This window comes from Mesoplodon mirus, assembly GCF_964341445.2.
Source record: "Mesoplodon mirus genome assembly, chromosome: 15".
In the NCBI taxonomy this organism is placed as follows: domain Eukaryota; kingdom Metazoa; phylum Chordata; class Mammalia; order Artiodactyla; family Ziphiidae; genus Mesoplodon; species Mesoplodon mirus.
This window is the reverse complement of record NC_138991.1, coordinates 3,593,293-3,616,799: the sequence shown is the minus strand read 5'-3', so window position 1 is coordinate 3,616,799 and position 23,507 is coordinate 3,593,293. Positions and strand designations below refer to the sequence as shown.

The window sequence follows — 23,507 nt, the reverse complement described above, 5'->3', positions numbered from 1 at the left end:
ATTAAAACTATCAATAAAGCAGTGTATATGACATTCTAATGTCCAAAGTAAAGGTCAGCATGTTTCTACATTTGGAAGTCATCAATACAAAGATGAAATTACCTGAGAAGGTATAGATTGAAGTGATAGACTAGGAATGAGCCCCCTATTAAGAGGTAACAGGGAAGCCAGGAATGAGCCCAGAAAGAGTGGAAAATATGTGCCAGCCAAGGGGGTTGTTAACTGTGGAATGGCACTGAGAAGCTGCATGAGAAGTACACAGAGATAAGATTTGGTAAAATAACTGGTGATTTTGATAAAAGCTGTCTCAGTGAAATTGTAGGGACAGAAACTGGACTTAGGGGAGGTGATAGGTAAGGGGCAAATAAGTGTGTAAGTTGAGATAGTAACTCGCGATAATTCTTTTGATACGTTCTGTGTGAGTAGAGAATTACATAGGGAGGGCAGCAGTTAAAGAGGAACTTGTTGTCAAAGTCCTTTTTTAAAAAAAAAAAGTGTGGGCTATACACACCAGTAGAGAGAAGTCAGACAACAGGATTCAGAGCACTAGCAGCGGGATTAGATTGTCCTGAAATAATGAGGCTATTCTGCCGCTGGAACATGTGAGAAACCAGAAATGCCAGTATTGATGCAGGTAACATGTTAGATTTTAGGGAGAAGAGATAAGGAAAGTATGAGGTAAGGCCATCCCCTAAAAGGTAAAGAACTAAGGAAAGAGGTACTGATGTACAGTAATACTCTGGAAACACGGTGAAGGCAGTTGAACAGGGCAGAATAAGGATTACTGAGCAATGCTGTGTAGCCACTTGAAATATGTAGTCATAAATCTAAACCTTGATTATACTTCTCAAGTGATGTTCAGGTTGTGGAATGAGGGATATGAACTAGTGGATAAAGTTGAGGAGAGGAGAGAGGGCAAGAGACTATTATTTTGGACTAATGACCCTAGAATCGGTAAGGAAAGAAGGTAGGACAAGAAGGGTAACTAACAGGCATAGCAAAAGAGTGGTGGAGTAAACAGCCTGGGACTACTCTAGAAAGCAAGCTGGGGTGATGTTTGAAGGTGAGATTCAGGGCACAACTATGGTCATGACAAGGTCACAGCAGAACAGTTTAAAGAGCTGGGAGGAAGTAGGAACCCTGGGTAGGATTACACATACAGCATGGTATAGGAGTTAGCATAATGTATTATTTAGGAGTCTTGGAAGGTCTGGCCAAGGATGAGGCAAACAAGGATGTGTGTCACGATGGGACTGATTCTAAAGAAGTCTCACGGGGCTACATGGAGTTTCAACTCCTGAGTAGTAGTTAATAGTACAGCAGACCTGTCACTGTTTCTTGACATAGAATCCCTGCTACCGTATCAATCAATCAGTAAATCTTAGCTGATTCTAGCAATGGGATAAAGCTAAGATGTGAAGGGTTTTCCTTTGCTTATCTAGACTAAGAAGCCTTTACCACTGTATTTAAATACCAGTAACATCCAAATACTCTGCTACCGTGAAGCAGGTAAGTGCGGCAGTGAGTGAGGCTGCGTGCTGTTATACTTCTGATGTCTGATTGATTGGAGGATATTTTGCTTGATCCAATGTTCATAAAACAGGAAAATGATTTATAAAGTAGAATAATTGTATAAAATCCCAGTGACAGCATTTATTTCAACTTTATTATATAATTAAAGCAAATATATTCACTTTTATACATTAATCTAGCAAAATATATTATTACAATGAACACTAGGGCTTAAAAAGTACTTGTCAAAAGCCTGCTGCGAGTTAATACCATTTTAATTCTGGATAGACATGTTAACTATTTTAGGCTAGTTAGTGCCTTCTAATACAATGGAGCCATAACTGAATAAATATACTCTCCAACAGTGTGCTGAAAGTACTGATTTACACTCAGGGAAGCATTTTAAATCAGACTCCTCCCCCTTCTGTGCATCACTAAATTTTTATTACTTGTAGTATATTCTGAACTAGTAAATTTTAATAATACTTTATTTATTTAGTTCAAACTTTAAAAATATATTTTATATGATAAATTTTAGTTTATTAAAGAAATAATTAGTTTATGAGTATAGTTAACTTGGCAGTATTTGTCTCATCCAAATATTACTCCAAAAACAAGCCAATTTCTTTTACTGATTGGTTTCCCAAAACTTTCTAAAAAAAATATTGTACAGACAAAAGTCTTTGGGTCTCAAGAGTCATGTTATAGTGACTGTAGGTTCTTTCTCATCCATTAGAGGACATTTCTTTGAATTTAGAGGTTCCTACAAAGGTACTCTTGCCTGGGTGACATGTATTTTCTTTGTAGAGCTACTCTGGTATTCCTCAGCTATACACACAAAGGAATAACTGGATAAAACTTGTTGATAATAACTAGACATCACACATTGTTTCTTTCATGAGCCATGAATAATGACATCAGTCCTCTGCGTACATTAAGAAGCTGCTCTTCTTGCTATGGCCAAGAAAAAAATCAAGGTATTAGATATTATGTATCAGTGTTCATTCTACCCAATTCCCCAGGGTCTGTTCCTAGATATCTACAGAATTATGTGCTTATTACTGATATTTTAGATATATTTAGATGAATTTAGATGATCAGTTGCGAGAAGACCTCATCTTTTAAACCCGAAATCAATGAAATGTATTTTTTACTTTCTTCCTTTAAATATTAAATCTGTAGTCTGGAGAAGAACTTCAGCAAGAATCAGTCTAGTTAGTTAGCTTATGTGCTTTTAAGCTGAACTGGCTTAGCCACACATCCTGATCCTCTGCTATGTATCAGCATACTGGTTCTATTAAAATTTAATAAAAGTGTATTAAAATATCCTGTATCAAAGATTAGTACTAAAATACACATAGAAATGCCTCCATCTTTGAGAAAACACCAAAGGCATGTTCACTTGGAGAAGTACCTTTAGACACCTTCCCCCCTCCCCAACCCCTGATTGCAGTTGCTGGTCTACTAGAACTCTGCAAAGCCAGCTACTTTTATCCCCAAATCTAAGGAAATGAAGTCTTGTCCAAGTAGACAGTAGTTCTTTCTGGGTAGCTCTGCCTGACACAGGACTTCAGAAGACACATCAGGACTGTTGCAGTGCATCGTGCTTAGATGCATACAAAGAAATCATGCTCCTAGCTTATTTTTAAATTTCTAAATCCATCTTTTTTCTTCCTTAGGAGAGGGATTCATTATTTAAATCACCCCTATTTTTCTACTGTAAATTTGCTCCCATTTTAATTTTAAAAACTTAACCCCAGTGGGGCTAAAACTGGCTTCTCTCAATCCCAAAAGAAAGAAGAAAAACCTGTGGAAGAATTTCCCATTTAAATATATAAAAGCATGACTGATCATTCCATTTGAAAACCCCAAACTAGACAGCTGATTTACCATTTCCTTAAGAAGTCTGTCTTGCAGCATTTTCATGTTTTCTTTCATCAAACACATCTGTGAATAAATAATTTCCCCCATGAAATTTACTGTAAAATTTTCACAACAAAAAGACAAGTTAGACTGACTAATATTGAGAGATTATATATAAAATTTATACCTCAGATGTAAAAATAGTTTCTTCATAATCAATGTTGTAGAAGACATTCTTTCCCAATGAAGCTTTTAAAAGGTGAAGTCTAACAAAATAGTGAAAGTTACCTTTGTATTTTAATTAACAAATTAAACTATTACAATAAAAAAATCTAATGTTATAGATTCTAATCATTAAGAATGTCATACTAACCTCTGCTGTTCACTTTTTTGATAGGCACTGAACTTCTGAAATACCTTTTCCCAAAAGCCCTAAATTTCAAAATATAAAACTGATTATAGTATAATTATGACTAAAAATTAGCAGAATTTACTATATTTATATTCCTAATTTAAAAAACTTGGCTATATGCTAAAAATATTGCAGATGTCCTATACTCTTTCAGATTAAAAAAAAAATTGAAAGCAAATTCAGACTTTCTCCTTTATCATCAAAGGTATTCATCATAAACTTTATATATTTACTGAAGTATAGTTGATTTACAGTGTTTCAGATGTATATAGCAAAGTGATTCAGTTATACATACATACATATTCTTTTTCAGATTCTTTTCCATTACAGGTTATTACAAGATATTGAATATAGTTCCCTGTGCTATATAGTAGTAGGTCTTTGTTGTTAATCCATTTTTATATATAGTAGTATGTGTCTGGTTAATCCCAAATTCCCAATTTATCCCTCCCCTGCATCATAAACTTAAGTCTGTATTTTTAGTGTATGTATATGAAACTAACTAAAAATCTAAGATTAAATTATGTTCTAAAAAACAAAATCCTTTATGGTGTGGTCTAAAAGCAGAAGGTTAATAGAAGTTTTCCTGAGTGTAGCTCTTTAAAAATGAGGTTTTAAAATTATTTTTAAACTCTTAAAAGCACAAACCACAAATTCCTTCTCCAAATCTTTTAAAGACTGTGACTCTTTTTCAAAATTCTCCAGCTCCTCTATGATGATGAGTTGGAATTTTTCAAGTTTTTTAATCCTATTAAAGAAACAAAATGAGATTACAAACAAAAGATAGCGCTTATAGCACAGCACTTAGAATATTTCAGAGGGTTTAGCACAGACCTGTACTCCTGAACCTGATGGTTCACTGTTCTTATATGTTGCTGAGCCGTTTTCCAAGACTGCTTAGTAAAATTATCCATCATTTTGTGGCGGATCTGAAAAATACTCGTTTTTCACTTGAAAAATCTTTACAAAATAATAATCTAACCAAGACTATATTAAGGCCAAAGCCTTTTCCATGAAATATAAATGCCTAAGAAGAACTTAGAAAAGTGAAAAATTAAAAACTCAGTGATTTCAACTGAAGTGTTAATAAATAAGCTCAGTCAGAGCAGGGCCTAGTTCCACCAGGAAGGCTCTGACTGAGGGTTGGAATTGGTAATTATTTTCATAAGTACGTGACATTCTACATTTACAAAAATGCTAGTGATTATATAATTCTCTTCAGGAACACAGCATAAGAGTCACACTCAAAGTTATTTATTACCATTTTTCATAAAAACATATATTCGCAGCTAGTCACAGATGTGTAACAGGATATATGAATCAGGGCTTCTCTGTTTAGATGAGACTGACCTTGGATAAATCAAGTCAAAACAAAAGAAATACAGAATCTTAAATAATTTCAGATTTTACCCATGAAGAGATGAAAAAGGCAAAGAAGAGATAGGGCTGATAACCTGTGCAGAAAAATATCTTCTCTTAACAGGAGGGCAAAAAGAACTGTCTACTCTAAATATAGGCATGTGAGAAAAAGACAGGTGGAGAAAACAATAATAATTAAAAATTATTTTATAAAGTGTTTTTGTAAATATCACCATGTTGGAACCTCAGTAACTAAGGATCTGTAAGTACAGAACTGGTGAAACAAAGTGAAATGGATTTCTCTGACTGAGGCTGCTCATCCTCTATACTTTAATATAGTACCCTCACAAGCAGTCACTGCTGTGGAGATTAAAGAATGTATTAAAAAGACTAGGCATGAAAAGAAAATCGTTCAGAAAAAAAAAGAAAAATCACAGAAGACTCAAAATGTTAAACTGAAAAGGAAAATAGGACAAAGAGACAGAACCCATAGAAAAAGAAAGAATACAAGTAATGCACAGATTGTAGAAAAGGAACTGGGCTCATGAGATAATAATGCTTTTCGCCTAGGAATCACTCCAATTTTTCACCAGTACATGAGGAAAGGTGAGTTCATGAAGAAGTGTTTTGTTGCCAAAGGGTCAAACTGACAGTCTAGTAGAAAGTGTGGCATATTGTCATGTTATTGGGTGTAAATATAAATCATAATTTAAAGAATGACAACTCACATGAACTTTCCTCCTAAATTCTGTATTGAGCTCCTCACACATCGTCCCTATACCTGAAATTTCAGTTTCCCAGTTCTCCCCAGGAATAGAAAAGTCATTTGTTGATAATGGAGATATACTTTCAGACACTAAAAAATGAAGACAATCAGCCAAAATTAAGATATGCATTGTTACAAATTTAGCATTATTTGTCATGAGGCTGAGAACAAATCTATCTTATTTTTAGATTCTGTATGTAATCTAAGGATTATAAAATCAAAGACAGACTACTATATTTTTCATTTAAAATATTATTTTGACTTATTAAAAAAACCTTCTAGCATGGGAATTAAGGCAGAAACAGTAACATTAAAATGGAACATACTTGGACTGATTTTTTTTTTTTTAAACTAGTTCTTAACTACTACATTATTAACCCAAGTATAGTGACACACTCATCTATCAGTAAATTCATACTCTGGTAAAACTTGTCTGTGGTAATCAGTGATAGAATGATAAGGGAGATTTATGAGTAAAAGGACCCTTACTATATAACATTATTCAGGTAAAGTGAACTTTGTGATACAGCATTATCCTTCTTGGATTTATACAAAGTTATCTTTACAAAGGAATTTGTTTTGTGAATAGAACCGCTCAAGATCTAAGAAACCATTTTCAAACATCAATGCGTTCTGACACAGGCATTTGCTCCACCCACCTTTCCAAGTGTGATGATCCGCACCTTCTCCTTTAGACAGTTTCTTGGGAAGCAAGTCTGCTCTTTCTTCTTCTTCTTCCAATTCTGCTTCACCAGGATTACTTAGACTGTCTTCTGTGTACATTCGTTTGTGACTACGATGTTGTGTAGGGCCTTAGGAACAGTTAAAAAGTAATTAACAGTGCTACAATCTTAATTACAAATACCTAATATATACTTGCTTTTATAAAAAAGGGCTTTTTTCCATTATCTGTATAGTTGTAGGTAACTGTGCATTAAATTCTATTGTACTTACTTTCATTTTAACATTAACTAAATTGACTTAAAATATATAATTCCCTCAGATGAAATTTCACAGTAGTATTTTGCTGATTAACACGTTTTTTAAAAAGCAAGTCTTCTGACTACAAACCTGATACATGAGTGGAGTCAGAGGACATGCCACACCACATTTTCTCTCTTCCTTCACTAGACATGGATAATGGAGATGCTGAATGACTTTCCTAAAGTATGTATCAGAAATAGGAAAAAAAATTCTGTAATTACTCTTGGATTCACCTTTGACCATCTTTCTCAAACCCTAAAGACAGTAAATTGCAAAGGCTATCAATTCTTTTTTTTTCAGATTGTTTTGTTTCTATACCTTTTTATGTCTCACACTACCATGCATTTACCTAAATTCTAAATTCTTATGTTAACCTCAATCTTAAATTACAGCAATAGTTTTGAGCTGGCTTTTTTAAACTACTCCTACTTTTCAGTTCTTCCTTATTAGGATTTTGATTTCTTTGAGTCAGGAAATGGGAAGCCATAGAAAAGAAAAGTCTAAACTAGTTCTTTCAAGCTATATCTTTAAGCCATATCTTTGTCCTCTAACCTTATGTCTTACTGTTTCAATACACAAGTTTGTTGTTACACTCAAATTAGTCTTTTTCCTGTTTTATGAAAATGCATGTCCACTTCCGGTAGCCTTTCTGTACTTAGGTTACTGCTGCTTCTCCAGTCAGTCTGTATATACCAACCTATCCACTTAGGTCCAGGTCAAAACCCAGCCCACTCCAAGCTGTAAAATTCTAAACATTCTGTATTTTATAGGTTATTAAAATATTTTTGTTGATGGATTGGTGGACTTCTATAGTGGATAAAAAGCTCACCCAAATTCCTGTATGATCATGAAACCAGAAAGTCCTAATTATAAATATGTCAGTGGTTTAGCAGTGACAGCCTATTTAAGACCATCTCATTTTAAAACTTTCAACTTTTTTTCTATGATCAAACCATCCTACATATTTATTTATTTATTTATTTATTTATTTTTTACGTGGGCCTCTCACTGTTGTGGCTTCTCCCGTTGCAGAGCACAGGCTCCGGACGCGCAGGCTCAGCGGCCATGGCTCACGGGCCCAGCCGCTCCGCGGCATGTGGGATCTTCCCAGACCGGGGCACGAACTCGTTCGTGTCCCCTGCATCAGCAGGCGGACTCTCAACCACTGCGCCACCAGGGAAGCCCCATCCTACATATTTTAAACATCACATTTTCAGATAAAAACCGTTGAAAAAACACTAAATTATTGTAACTATTATTAAAGGCCCGTAATCTGATTCTTATAAGAACCAACTTAGTTTAAGGAAAGCTTGATGGATATACTACCATATATACCCCTCTTTTGCTTCAAATATGATTTTCATATTTGGAGGTTCAATTTCCATAAATTTTTTCTGAACTATAACTGCTTACATCTGAATAGCTGTTGCAGTTTTTGTATTTCCTGTATAAGTACACTCCTCCCTCAGTATCTGTGGGGCAGATTTGGTTCCAGGACCCCTTACAAATATCGAAATCCATTGATGCTACCGTCCCATACATAAAATAGTGATCCACAGTTGGTTGAATCCACAGATGTGGAACCGATGGATATGGAGGGCCAACTGTACCACAGAATTTATATTGTTTCTATTCACAATAGTATTATTCTTAACTGGGCTATGAATGAACAAGACACACAGAAACCCAAAGGAAGTTAGAAAACTAAAGTAAGAAAAACACAACAACATTAAACCAAACTACTTAAACTTTGAGGGAGTAACTCATTCCCTACTAAAACTCAACACCCATTCATAACTGAAAAAAAGGCACTTAAACAATTAGAACATTAATCTGATAACAAGTATCTACCGAAAACTATCGATAAGCATGCATGCTAGCATGGTATCTATTTAGCACTGCTCTACAGGTCATAGTAACCTTAAAAATGAAAAGACCATGCAGTATAAGGACTGGAAGAGAAAATGCAAAAATTACCATAAAAAACAGTTTATGATTATCTATATTCAAAATACAAGAGAATCTAGGCAGGCGATTATGAGAGAATTTGCCAAGGGTGTGGGGACATATAAAAATCAATAGTGTTTCTACACAAAGGCAAAAAGTTAGAAATCCAGAAAACAATTGTTTTAAAGTGTTTTTTTTTTTTTTTTACATACAGTAAAGAAAAAGGCCCATAAAACACAGCAGAAGTACAACTTTCTTTGTGGAAGATTTGACACAACTTTGTTGGAAATAAGACCAAAACGTAGAGAGAAAAATGAAATATGTCGATGAGAAATCTCAGTAACAATACTGGGAAATGGCAATTCTTCCCTTAGACAAACTAATTCTAAATTTTATCAGACAAGTACAGGGCCAAGAGAATTTAGAAGCAGAATGAGATGAGGGTGAGGATGGGGGTGGTGAAACCCTAAAACTACACTAATTGAAGCAATGTTGTATTAGCTCGAAGATAGACAGGCACTGTTCTATATTCTACTGGCCAAACAGCTGACCCATGTGGTTGCCAAGGCTGTGACCAAACTGGCATCACAAATGATGGAGAAAGGAGGGGTATCCAATGCATGATGTTGCACTAATTCACTATCCATATGCAAAGAGGAAGCCTAGGAAGATGGAAAACCTCAAAGTTAAAACTAACATTTGCACAAGAAAGGAAAATATTTTTATGACAATAACTGAGGGAAGGATTTCTTGAAGAACAAAAGATCGGTAAATTTCATTACATCATATTTTGATTTAACTAAGTGAAAGGACAGCTACACACTAGAAAAAGAACATCTGCATTGTATATAACCAATAAAGAATTAATCTCCAGAATACAGTAAGAACTCCTACAAATTTATAGGAAAAATCAAACTTCAGTTTAAAAATCAGAAAAAACAGACAATTTACAAAGTGGCCAAAAAATATGAAAATACTCACTGATGCTGTTAATCTGAAACATGCACATTAAAGTCAGACACTTTACACTCATCAGATGGGCAGAAAACTGTAGAAAAATGGGCACTAGCACATAGCATTGTTGGAGAGTGTAAACTGGTACAACGAATTTATATAGCAAATTTCCAATACCTAGTTAAGAGTCAACAGAAAATGGGAAACACAGTATCTCCCGTAGACGTCCAGCCACTATATGTAAGAGTTAAAATTCCGTCTAGCACAGACGGCATCAAAGTAGGCGGTGGGGATGACCTAGGTGTCGAGATTTGCAAGATGGGACACTAAAGGGGGAAAGGATTCAAGGAAAGGAGGGGTGACAGCAATACTGAGGACCATGGGATGACGGTCTAGTGGGAAACGGTGTTAAATTGTGGTCTGTAGAAAGTAAGAGTCTTGCAGAGGTGCTTTTGGGGGGTTATCAGAGAGGGAGGGAGGTGTGTAGGCCACGGTTTAGACTCATCTGCTTTAAAAAGCATAACTGCATTTTTATTTTTATGTTTGGCACACTGAAGGTTTCATATACGATTCTGTTTGGCAATCAGTTCTGTAGCTTTATCAGTACTTCAAAATTCTCCAAATTAAGCCATCTATACAGCCCAAGCCAAGGAGGTGAGGTGGGTTTTGTAAACTGGTACCAAAGTACAAACAACTTTAAAAAAAAAAGCAGAATTCGAACTACAAACTACTCCTCATAGACATTATATTTTTAGCTACACTCCCTCACTTTGACCCATAATTGATTCCTTTCCCTAATACCTTTTTAAAAGACTTTCGAGCGTATGTACATATTTTATTAATAAGAAATGGTACCTATAACAATACATGAGCAGCAGAATAAAGACTTTTTCAATATACCATTACGTTAATATTCCTGCCATTTAACTACTAAAGTTCCTTTACACATCTCTAAAGCAAATGCTATAGTCATACTGTTTTCAACTATATTCTTTGTCAGTTTGCTTTGCCAACTTGTGATTTAGTAACTAAAAGGTTACAGACTTCGAGTTATGGTGAAACCGGAAAGAAGTGCCTGTGTTGCAGGAATAAGCCTGTTCCAATCTAGGAAATGTAGTTCTGACATGTAGACAAGTAAGTAGTACCTCTTTGGAAGTGATTGTTCCTATCAGAGAATTCTTATCAGTACTCTGTACTAATTCTCATACCACTATATCTTTCTCCTGTGTGTATCAGTCTGTTAGTTCACTGAGGCTGTTTTACTTATTGGTAGGTTCCTTCTCTCCCCCAGACCAAATTCAAAACCTTAAATAGACAAGCACTGTATATTTGATTAAGATTAGAGGCAAATGATTTACTCCCTTCAGGTATATCTAATAAAGGAAAAATATATATATACATTTTTTCCTTACCAAAAAGAATGATCGTGGAATTGGTGAGCAACTTTCTCTTGCACGTAGTAAATTCTTCTCACTGTTCTTGGGTGACTTTATTGGACTTCCAACTCCACTGTTTAAGGATTCAGGTGATGAAGTTTTGGGATAAGGTGATACTGATTTTGTTATACAACCATAATCCTGAGTAAAATCCCTTTCTGTTATTTTCTCTATACCTATATTGCCTCACAAAACACAAAAAGAGATGGCAGGTGTTAATCACTGACATCTTTAGAAACAGTATTATTAAATTCTAAAAAATATAGTAATTTATCAAATCCTCAAATCTTAGCTGTATTTAGAAAGGATAAATGTTCAATAAATCAAGATAAAATTAAGTGTAAAATATTTTTATAAGACTTTGAAAAATATTAATGGCTCAACTTAAAACAAAATTGTAACTATAAGAACTTTCAAAACATTTTCAAACACAAATATCTATAGTATGGGCTGCACTATAATGATCAACCTAATTATTATCTTGAGTAATTTTGACACCAGTACTGATACATTTTAAAGTCACAGAATTTTATGGTTAGAAATGGCTTGGGAAATCATCTGGTCTGCATCCTTTATATATAGATGAGAAAATTCATGGCTGAAATAAGCCTTAGTATAAGTGAATTCTCAGACAGACAGTTTTCAAATCAAATCAGGCCATGTGCATCTGTCTTCTGAGTGTGTGCTTATCTGAGATGACAGTGGTCCCAAGCATTATGAAAATATTCTAGAAAAGAACAAAGTAGCTACTTTAGAGGAAATGTACATTAACTGGTGTTGAATGGTCTTGAATTTAGCTAAAATGACAGACACTTAGAAATGCTTTAAAATATCCATAAAGGGAAATGAAAAAGATATTAAAAGTAGAAACTTATTCTTATAGTTTCTATACTAGAAAAAAATATACATATGCCAGAGCTCCAAAGAATAATTTTTTTCTTTCCCAATTATTTTTAAATAAAAGCAAAACTTCAATTGTTTATGAAGATAGTCCACTACAGGTCCAAAGACTGACCGTGATATTCCTCGGAGAATTTTGTCACTGCAATGTAAAAATGAGAAAATAGAAATCCCCATCATTATTTCCCTCTTATTAAATATATTTTGAGCTGAAAACATAAGGGTTTATTCAAGCTTTCACATTATAATTTGTAAGTATACATTAAATATTTTCTGTATTAAAGCGTTTGGTCTTCAACTTCCTAACATGTAAAACTTCAGTGTCATAGTAATATTGTTCCCAAGTCTACTTAGCAAAGACCAAGTTACTAGCATTAACTAGTTTAAAAATGTTTTGACTACTGAAAATCTTAAACATATCCCTCAAAATTAGTCTTCAAATTGTATTTTCACATAATTAGTTATAATAGAAAATTACTGAACATTCAACTAAAAGAAAAAAATGATACTGACATCTCATTACTTCTATAGATGACGGACTCCCAGATAAAGGTACAGGAGATAGATCAAGGCTATTATCTCTTATAGTATCTTTCAGTAGAGATGAGTTTTTCCATTCTTTTGATACATCCTCTTGTGTTTCAGCAGTGAAGGAATTCTGCTGTTTCTTTGGCAGTTTCATGGTTTTGCGTCTGGAATGGATCTTCTCCTAAATGTATTGATGTCTTTCAATTATACTCGAATACAAATAATTTATACTTGGACACATAAAACAATTTAATTAAATTACATTGAACTATTTATTAAATGCCTTGTATCACTACATGCATAACAGGGGCCTCAACATGAGTAGTGAAAGACCTTCTAATACACAAGAAAGCATATGACAAATTCACAGGAAAATATTATAGACTATAATAAATATCCTAATAGATACAAATAAAATGCTATAATGGTTCAAAAAAGATGATTTCCAGTTTAGGGAAACCAGAAGCAGAAGGAGTTCCCCGATTTCATAGTACTCAACATGCTCAGGAGTTTGTAAAAGAAGATGGCAAGGGAACATACTGAGAGTATGGAGGACGACTGATATGAGCAAAGGTAGCGAGAAGCACAGGTCTTGTTTGGCAGTCACAGGTTATTCTATTTGACTGGTACAGTTCTGTGCATATACTGGGGAAGTGAGAAAATAAGCTTGGAAAGGTATTTCGATGTTTTGAATGTCTATTTGGAGATTTTCGGGGTTTTCCTTTGAAGAAGGTAAGATGAGAATTGGCTTGGTAAGATTTACCTAACTATTTGCATAGTAAATTAAAGTAGGAAGCGATAAGAAAATGTGGAAGTAAGTTATGAAGTCCTTAAGTTCTTCCAGGTAAGAGATAACAGGGGGCGATGGAGGTTTAATGATTTAAAATGAGAACAGTGTAATGATCAGAGACCTGCCAGACTCTTTTGAGTTCAAATCTTTTTTTTTTTTAACCATTTCCTAGCTGTGTGACCTTGGGTAAGTTCCTTCAGCTCTCTAGAAGTCAGGAGTGAACAGAGGTGGGGCAGGGTATGGAAAGAACCTCAGATCCAATATTTTTGCTTTCATTCAAGGAAAAGATCCACAGCTTCCCAACAGTCTGTAGTTTCTTGAAGCATAATTTTGGAAAGACCAAGTACTTCTCTAATTCAAAGGTATTATCTTAAAGTTATAATTTTACTACAAACATCTGTTTTGCAACAATAATGCCAACTTATTATAAATTTTAACATTATATTGCCTAAGGGTCAATTTTTAGAATTGTTATATAAGTTTTCTCATATGGAAGGTTAAATCTTAAAAAGAAGTGACAAGATAAATCTGACATTCTTACAAAAACATATTCTATATTTAATATTTTAAAAGGCTTTTAGAAACTATTAATCTGAATTGTATCTATTTACCTTTACTTTCTCTTTAAATGAATGTGAAAATTCTTGTTCACTCTCTGATTCTGAATTTGAGAGATCTTTATAATTTTTTTTGGTTTCTGTGGCTCGTCGTGGAAGTCTTGTTCTCCCCTCTGGAACTGTCTCATCTACCTTTTTGGTGATGTTTTTGTTGGGTGTCTTTAGGAGAAAAATTCCTGAATATATTAGATCAATATTTTGAGATACAAGCTATTTGCTACAAAATTGGCACTGTGACAAGATCTGTATATTTGTAGGAATAAAAAGATTCCTGATTACTACTTTTAAAATGACTGGATTTTATCTTTCCATTTCAAATATATCTTTATCACCTTTTTATCCTTATCATTAAAGCTCTGTGAGGCCTGATATATATTACATAACTAAAGTAAGAGAGAAAGGAAAAGATATCAAAAATACCTACAACCACAGAATAAAATAGACTTAAAACAAGTCAACATGATTCAAAAAGGCAGAAGGTAGAAGTAAGTGTGCAAAGCTTGGAACAATTATAGAAAACAAGGAACTGATAACAAGGATAAAATTATGAGGGGACAAATGATATTTTTTCATTACAAGGAGAAAAATAATTTTAAAGGGATGTTTGAACATAGACTTCCTGGTTTTACCATTTTAGATCTTGGCTGTCCCCTTTCCAAGGATGGTCCTGCAATTCAAGAAAATAAGGTTAAAATTTTCAAATAGATAAGAACTGACATTAAAAATTGTTAGAATACTTCTGCATGTAAGTTAAAATCATAAAAACAACAAGAATATACCTTTAAACTCATTCAAAAATTTAAGTTTCAAGATAAGACTAAACTGACATTGATAAACTTTTACAGTACAGTTTGGTACAACATGAATTACCAATTTCCCTTCTCCTCCTTTATTTTACAGTATACACTTTTAAACATACAAGAGAATATGTAACATACATTATAAAGTTACACCCATGAATCTACCATTCCACTAAGAACCAGATTATGAATAATACTGAATCTACTTTGTGTACTCCCTCTTACACGATCCTCCATATCCCCTCTGCCAAAAGGTCATCGCTATCCTGAAATCTGTTTCTTAGTCACTTGCTCTTAAAGTTTTACTTCACAGATATATATCCCTAGTCAATATAATGAACTTTATAAAACAGTATCACATTATGTGAAATATTCTATGATTTGGTTTATTTTTCACCCATCATTATGTTTCTAAGATTTACCCATATTATTAAGAGTTGCTTCAGTCCCTATTCCCTTTTTTGCATTTCCAGGACAATTTCCACTTTCTAAATATTCACTGAAGCCTAAGAACTGGGCTTATCCCAGCCCAGGAAATAATAATGAATTGGGATTATCCAAGGTCTTCCTGGCAATAAACCAGCTCGTACATATTGGCTCACTGTCATTCAACCATAAAAAAAAACAGTTCACTCAGAAGTGTTCTATTTTAAGAGTATTTACTGACTTCAGTATTCTAACCTTTAATAACTTCCCATGTCATGAATGTCTTTACTTATACCTACTAGACTATAAGGTCCCTGAGAGTATGTGAATCTTATGTTTCTCCTTGGCTTATAACACACTGCTTCAGAGTCCACACACTGTGACTAGAGCCAGCCACATTGGTCAACGTTTTCCCACGAGTCTGATTTACATGCCAGCCACCCAGATACTGCCCTTCCTGAGTACACTCTGCTGTTTCCTACTGTCTCGTATATATGATAATCCCAGTACTTCTCTTCCTCATGTATATGATTGAACTCTCATCTGTTTTCAAGATTCAGCCTCATTTCTAAACACATGCCAAAGTGCATTTCCTATTTCCTCTATTTTTACTTCTTTTTAAGCCATCGTTCCCTCCCCCAACTCCCACAGGTCACTAACAATTATTTTTATCCTGAAAGAAAATAAAAACTGATTCCTTAAAACAAATATAAATTTAAAAGCTCAGAGTTATGTTACCCTCTTTTAAAAATGGAATATATAAAATCTCTGTGGTTTAGTAAACACTGAAATTTATCTAAGCTATGAAAATGGCCATTATGTCTAGCCAAAAATGCATACCTCAAACTCTTATCCAGCTACTTCAAGAAGCAGAAGACTTATGCTGGGAAAACATTTTGTGAAAGATTTTGGCAAAAATATTTCTGCAAGAAAATTGTTTTCCTTTCAATAAATTTTTATTGCATCTATATGAATTCCTAAAAAGCAGGGAGTGGGGTGTTGTCCAACCTTTGATTTTGTTTACAGTGCTGGGTTCATAAGTACTTAATACATTACTCACAGTAATTAGCTAAATAACTGAATAGTAGGCCATGAGTAGAGAAATGATGAGAGTGTGTCATGAACCAAAGATTATGATAAACCATATTTTGTGTCCCTAAAGATTCCAATAAAAAAGAAATTTAAATATAACCATATTACCAAAAATGATAAAACAAAAACCGCTGTAGCATTTTGGTGTATTTACTTTCATACTTCTTTTCCTATTCAAAAGAGTCTGTAATTATAAACACTATCTACATAACAAAAACACACTTATCAACCAACAAAGTATTTCATACAGTTGAAATGGTAAAATCATTTACAGAATTTCTCTAAAAAGTGATTTCTTACTCGATTTCCCACTTTTATGTTTCTTCACATTTTTATTTCTGCTGTAGTCTACTAGCTGTGGTTTTGATTTTGGTTCTCTTAGCCAGCTAATATCGGTCTTGCTGTCATCACATTTGTATTCTGTGTCAGTATCACTAAAGAGATTTTTCTTTTTATGATTAGTTACAGTCTGTAAAAACAAAAAAACACAATCCTTATAACAGATGAAGGAATCTGGCTTATTATATGCCATACAAAGGAAGTTAAACCAAAAAAATAAAATAAAATAAAAAAACCCCACCAAAAAACTCAGAAAAACTAACTTCTCATTTTTTTTTAGCACACTAAATCATCTATCTGGCATTAAGGACATATCCAATAAAATCACTCAGAAATCCAGATCAGAGATTGAGATTTATATTTTGCTGTCAATGTTGTTGTTAATTAAAAGTTAAATCAAAACAGCTTACTTCCATAGAGACAAAACCTAATACCACTGAAAAGAGTAACTAAGGTTGTCATATTTTCTATTACTAGATGATTACAAATAGCTCAGAGACCACAGGAAAAGTCAAAATAGGAACATGTATAATCTCCAGAGTAAAAAAAAAAAAAAAAAAGTGATCCAAATATTTTTGTGTTCCAGTTATGGGATAATCTTTGGCATTGAAAAATTAGTAAAAGAAATACTGATTTTAAGACACATTAGGATATTATAACTTACTCTTTTATCTTTTGTTTTGAGAGAAGGTTCAAGTTCATGATGATTCCTTAAACCTAACCTTAAACAAAAATATGCATTAACTTAAATCTTAATTACTTGTTTTTTTAAGGTAGCATGCAACTGGACAGTTAGACCTGGGTTTTCTGCCTTAACTCTTTTACTAAGTCCCTATATAAATGTGGCCAAGTCACTTACTCTCTTTGACCTCAGTTAATTATAAAGTAACAAGGTTAGATGAAAAGCCTAGTCCTTTCACAGCTTACAACTAATATTAAGTGTACAGAATCTGCAAATTAATTTTAGAAGTAAATGTTAAAATAATAGAATAGTAGTTATGACAGCATTTTTACTCTTTTGATATGTTAAAATGTCAAACTGGGAGGAAATATTTAAGAAAAAGAACAACTGAGAAAACTGTATTTTAAACTGATCCATCTAATTATAATAAAAATACCTACAATGTCATTGAACTATCCACGCAGGTTTCTCTAGCTGTAGCTTGAAATTCTTGGATCTGTATTATGAATAAGCATTAAAAAAAGTTCTTAGTGTTAGAAGGTAAACAACAATTAAAAGAAATTAACATAAAAATCTTGTTTCTATAACTTCATGTAAGATGTGACAATAAAATTAATCTTACTAAAATATTTTTATATTTAAGAAGCTAATAACATAAACTATATTAAAAACAAATAAGATTAAATCTGTTGCATCAGTAAAGAAAGTGACTTTCTTGTTGCCCCAGTTACTCATTTTTCTCTACTTCAGTCCAGAAGATTTGAAAGAAAACCAAAAATACCTAGGTTGGTACCAAATAAATTTTGAAGAATTTAATAATATATGTTAAAATATTTTAAAGCATATCTATAAGAGGATGGAAATTAGAAAACATGCTCTAATAACTGCATGGTAAGTACAAAATAAATACTGAATAAATACAAAATTTAGTATTTTGTACAAAATACAAAATTCTGATTTCTAGCTTACTCCAAGTTTTATAACAGGCTCATCAGCTCCATTCAAATTAAAACTGTAAACATCATTCCTGTAAAAATGAAGAGAAATATTAACTTCATTATACAACAAATAAATTTATTGCCTTCAAATATGAAGAAAACTTTTAAGATTTATGAAAAATTACTTACATTGGGCATTCAGAAGTAACATTAACAAAAGTAGTCTTCAATTGTCTATAACTTTTTTTCTGAACCTTTTCCTATATACAGAAGAAATTTACATAAAACCATTCAAACTTGTACATTACTTGTGAAACAAATAACAGATGCAACTAAATTTTCATATATTATCTAGTCGTGTTTCTACTAATATAAATTTTACATTTGTGAGTTTCTTTATATATATCCACACTTTAAAAAATATTGAAGACTTAAGTGTTAACTGAGAACATAATAAATAGAAAGTATTGCAAATCAAATACAAACGATCCTTATATCTTTAATATTTATTGACATTACTGTACATAGGCAAATGGCCTCACTGGTATTCTACAAGCTGAATTTAGTGATTCTAGGATCACAAAACAATCATGCTTCTACTTTTTTCCCCCAGTATCTCATTTGCTTTAAACTGTTAAATAGAAAAATTTCAGGAGAGGCTACGGTTTATGTAAAATCTCATGTGAAAGAGACAATATGGCATCAATCAACTAGTATTATTAGGAAAAGATGTGTGTACATCTATTTCTATAGCCCACTGCTCAAAGTATATTCAATCTGATCAAAAAGTAGGCAGAAAAGTTAAATAAAATTTTAACATACTTAAGTGTGTAATTATGTTATTAAAGTAATTTAACTATAATTAGTACACAAATATGAATGATTGATTACTGATCAGAAATAATTAGAAGTCTAATATCTGGAAGTTGGAAATATTAAAACTAAAATATTCATTGTAGTTGTGATTCATCTTCAATTTTATTATTTCTTTTGGCTGTTTTATAATAAAAGTTTACATTATTCCAAAAAGTTTATCCTTCAATATTTTACTCCTCTAATCACTGATCTGATCTGTCCTTTCCAAAATGATTTTTACCATTGTTTAGATACATTTGCTCAATTCATCTTTTGCATGCCAGTGTTTGCTAAGTATTACCGAAGATCCAAAAATGAGCAGATATTAAAGAAGATACAAATGTGAGCAAAGGTCTTACTTATATAGGATACAAAGATGATTCTAAACAGTTGCATTCTAGTAGAAGACAGAAGAGAGAAAAAAAGAACTGCAAAGTTAATAAAAAGGTACAAAGACATTATTGCATAGATTGAGAATTCTTGCCCATTTGGATTTTGAATTAGGGCACCTTAGAAAGTTTTCATAAAGAAGGCAGACTCTGAAGCAAGGCTTGCAAGGAGGAATAAAGTTTTGACAAGGAGAAAAGAGGGTGAAAGAACCGGGCAACTCGCTTCGAAGTTCTTTCCAAAGGGGGAAGAAAAAGAATAAACACTTAGGAAAGACACTTCAGGGAATCTCAATTTATTATGTTTCAGCTAAATAAGACATGTCTAGGGAACTAATTTTAGGAAATAAGACAGACTTTTAAGAGGTCTAGGGAGCCAGCTTAAGTCTCCACTTAATTCAGTAAGGAGAGGAGATATGGGGATATATGTATACGTACAGCTGATTCATCCTGTTATAAATCAGAAACTAACACACCACTGTAAAGCAATTATACTCCAATAAAGATGTTAAAAAAACACACAAAAAAACAGAGACCAAAGAAGGATTCTCAATAAGAGAATGACATGATTGAAGCTGTGTGCTTTGGAAAGTAATAAAGCTAGTATTGAATGTCATGAATGGATTGGCACAGAGAAAATACTAGAGACAAAAAGAATTACATAAAGGATATTATAATAACCCAGGGATTAGAAATGAGAACTCAAAAAAATAGGAGTTGGCACAGGCAGGAGAGGGAAAACTCAAGAGGAACTTACAGAAGGTAAAGCTCAAAACTTGAAATTAACTGGAGATAATTGTGAGGAATAAATCAAAGATAATTGATATTTTAAACCTGGATGAATAATAAATGTTTTTAACAAAAATATGGACTTCAGAATGATCTTACTGTCAAGAGAGATGGGATAAGTTAGGGAAAAAATGGTACTGAATCATGTACCAAAAAGTAAAAATATCACACATGTATGTAAAAGAAGCATTTTCTTTGAAAAGCAGAACAGAAGTTTAGGGGGCTTTTCTGAGTACTTGCCACTAATCTGGTCAGTTGTTTAATCCATTTTTCAATATGCTGAAAACATTAAATCTACTTCCATCCTACTACTATTCTATTTCACTGTAAAGTCAAATATCATAGAGTGTGACTATACATTTGGTGTAGTTAAATACATGAAACTTACCTTACTGAGCTGTAGATCAGATTTGTTTGAAAAACCACTATAAAAAAGGTTTTGTCAAAATTAAAAAGGCAATTAAATGTCAGTAGAATGTTTTTCATAAAATCCATATTATATAAGGTAAAACATACTTGGATCACTAAGTCTACATTCAGTATGCTACAAATAACTGAAATGTGACAGTCCTAGTGTGATATTTTTGCAACTCCACACACAGTAAACAGCAACAAAAAAACTTAAGTCTAAGTTGAATCACTCATGCAGCAGGAGGTGCCAGACAATTTAAATGAATGGTTCTGCCACGACAGAGTAATTTTTTTCATGCCATATAAAGTCAGAATTAACTTAAACATGAATTAACTACCTGGAAGCCTATAAAGAAACATTTTATAATAAAACCTTCAGAAAGATTGCAAACAAGGAATACATATATACAATACAAAATAACTCATTTCAGGTCATTTAAATTTCATATTTTATTAAGCAATATATGTAAATATATTTAGTATTACTCATCACTAGGCTCAATAAGTAACATTTCTAAAATGTCTATATCCTAAAGATTTATTTCTGAAATGGTATACTGTATCAATATGGTGCTCTTGATACTTTATAAAATGTAATCAGATACTAGAGTGACTAATTTCAATTGTAGTTCCCTTTCTATATAATTTAAACAGATTCTATTTATAAAAGTAAATAAGTACCTGTGTTTTCTAATGGAAAGTTACATTATTTGGACATATATTTAAAACTAACCTTAAAACTAGGTAAAATAATTTAGTTGTATCTCTCAGAAAAATATTCATTTCTAAATTTAAGAACATACCTGTCAATCAAAGACTCCTTTAATTTTCTTGTAGACTTTATGCCATCCTTTGGTTTGTATCTCTTATTAATTTGGCTTATCAAAGATTCTGCTGCATCAGTAAATCCTTTCCCTTTTGACTTTTCTCTCTGAAACAATTTGTTAGCTACTTAAAAACTCTACCAAGTTAACCTTCAAAGGAAAAAAAGGCTGAAAATTTAAGAAAAAATCTGGTTCTATAAATAACTACAAAGAGAAATAAAAGGGGTCAGAAATTATTTTTTTGTTTGTTTGTTTGTTTTGTGGTACGCGGGCCTCTCACTGCTGTGGCCTCTCCCGTTGCAAAGCACAGGTTCTGGACGCGCAGGCACAGCGGCCATGGCTCACGGGCCCAGCCGCTCCGCGGCACGTGGGATCCTCCCGGACCGGGGCACAAACCTGCGTCCCCTGCATCAGCAGGTGGACTCTCAACCACTGCGCCACCAGGGAAGCCCCAGAAATTATTTTTTTTAAAGAAATTATTTAATAAGTTTGGGCCTTGTCAGGCATTACAACTTAGGATAAGTCTTTTAACATATAGAAATGTGCAGAGTGCTTTGCAGTGATTAAAAAAAAGTTTCTATCCATGGGGGTAAAAAATCATAAAAAACTGAAGGAAACCAAAAGTTGGTTCTTTGAAAAGATCAATAAAATTGATAAGCCTCTAGCCAAGTTCATTAAGAAAAAAATACAGAAATTACTAGTATCAGAAATGAGAGGCTATCACTATGGATCACATGGATAAATCACAAGGGTAATTAAAAAATATTATGAACAACTCTATGCTCATGAATTTGATAACTTAGAGTAAATGGACCAATTCCTTGAAAGATAAATTCTACTAAAACTCACACACAGAGAAATAAATCATCTGAATAGGCCTACTCCTAAAGAAATTGAAACAACAATTAATACCTGCCAAAACAGAAAGCAACAGGCCCAGATGGGTTCACTGTTGAGTTTTATCAAACATTTAAGGAAGAATTATACAACTTTTCACAACCTTTCAGAAGACAGAAGCAGAGGGAGTACCTCCTAATGCACTGTATGAAACCAATATATCCTAATACCAAAATCAAAGGAATTACAAGAAAGGAAAGCTGTAGACTAATATTTCTTATAAACATAGATGCAAAAATCCTCAACAGGGCCTCCCTGGTGGCGCAGTGGTTGAGAGTCCGCCTGCCGATGCAGGGGATACGGGTTCGTGCCCCGGTCTGGGAGGATCCCATATGCCGCGGAGCGGCTGGGCCCGTGAGCCGTGGCCGCTGGGCCTGCGCATCCGGAGCCTGTGCTCCGCAACGGGAGAGGCCACAACAGTGAGAGGCCCGCATACCGCAAAAAGAAAAAAAAAAAACAAAAAAACAAAAATCCTCAACAAAAAATTTAGCAAATTGAATACAATAATGTATAAAAAGAATTATGTACCCACAACCAAGTGGAATTAATTCCAGGTATGCAGTGTTGATTCAACATCTGAAAATCAACTAATAATCCAGGTTGGGCTTCCCTGGTGGCGCAGTGGTTGAGAGTCTGCCTGCCAATGCAGGGGACACAGGTTCGAGCCCTGGTCTGGGAGGCTCCCACATGCCGCAGAGCAATTCAGCCCGTGAGCCACAACTACTGAGCCTGCGCGTCTGAAGCTTGTGCTCCGCAACAAGAGAGGCCGCGACAGTGAGAGGCCTGTGCACCGCGATGAGGAGTGGCCCCTGCTCGCCGCAACTAGAGAAGGCACACGCACAGAAACGAAGACCCAACACAGCCGTAAATGAATGAATGAATGAATGAATGAATGAATGAAGAAAGAAATAAATAAAATCCAGGCTAAGGAAGAAAAATCATATGATCATATCAGTAGATGCACAAAAGCATTTGACGAAATCCAATACCCATTCACAAT

General features: G+C 33.7%; 1 protein-coding gene across 1 annotated transcript in view; it reads right to left on the bottom strand.

Moving 5' to 3' along the window:
- Positions 1-1,775: 1,775 nt before the first annotated feature.
- SYCP2 (synaptonemal complex protein 2) overlaps positions 1,776-23,507 on the bottom strand; it is a gene marked incomplete at its 5' end in the record, with an annotated part of 60,755 nt that continues 39,023 nt past the window's right edge. Inside the window, 20 exons of the mRNA XM_082645750.1 lie at positions 1,776-2,466; positions 3,403-3,459; positions 3,563-3,641; positions 3,749-3,807; positions 4,436-4,535; positions 4,622-4,716; positions 5,875-6,002; positions 6,572-6,724; positions 6,984-7,074; positions 11,210-11,409; positions 12,647-12,842; positions 14,063-14,227; positions 14,698-14,735; positions 16,687-16,855; positions 17,390-17,447; positions 17,848-17,903; positions 18,377-18,434; positions 18,535-18,605; positions 20,764-20,800; positions 21,590-21,717. Coding sequence (XP_082501876.1) covers positions 2,392-2,466; positions 3,403-3,459; positions 3,563-3,641; positions 3,749-3,807; positions 4,436-4,535; positions 4,622-4,716; positions 5,875-6,002; positions 6,572-6,724; positions 6,984-7,074; positions 11,210-11,409; positions 12,647-12,842; positions 14,063-14,227; positions 14,698-14,735; positions 16,687-16,855; positions 17,390-17,447; positions 17,848-17,903; positions 18,377-18,434; positions 18,535-18,605; positions 20,764-20,800; positions 21,590-21,717 — 2,013 coding nt within the window. The 3' untranslated portion in view covers positions 1,776-2,391. The remainder of the gene's footprint in view (positions 2,467-3,402; positions 3,460-3,562; positions 3,642-3,748; positions 3,808-4,435; positions 4,536-4,621; positions 4,717-5,874; positions 6,003-6,571; positions 6,725-6,983; positions 7,075-11,209; positions 11,410-12,646; positions 12,843-14,062; positions 14,228-14,697; positions 14,736-16,686; positions 16,856-17,389; positions 17,448-17,847; positions 17,904-18,376; positions 18,435-18,534; positions 18,606-20,763; positions 20,801-21,589; positions 21,718-23,507) is intronic.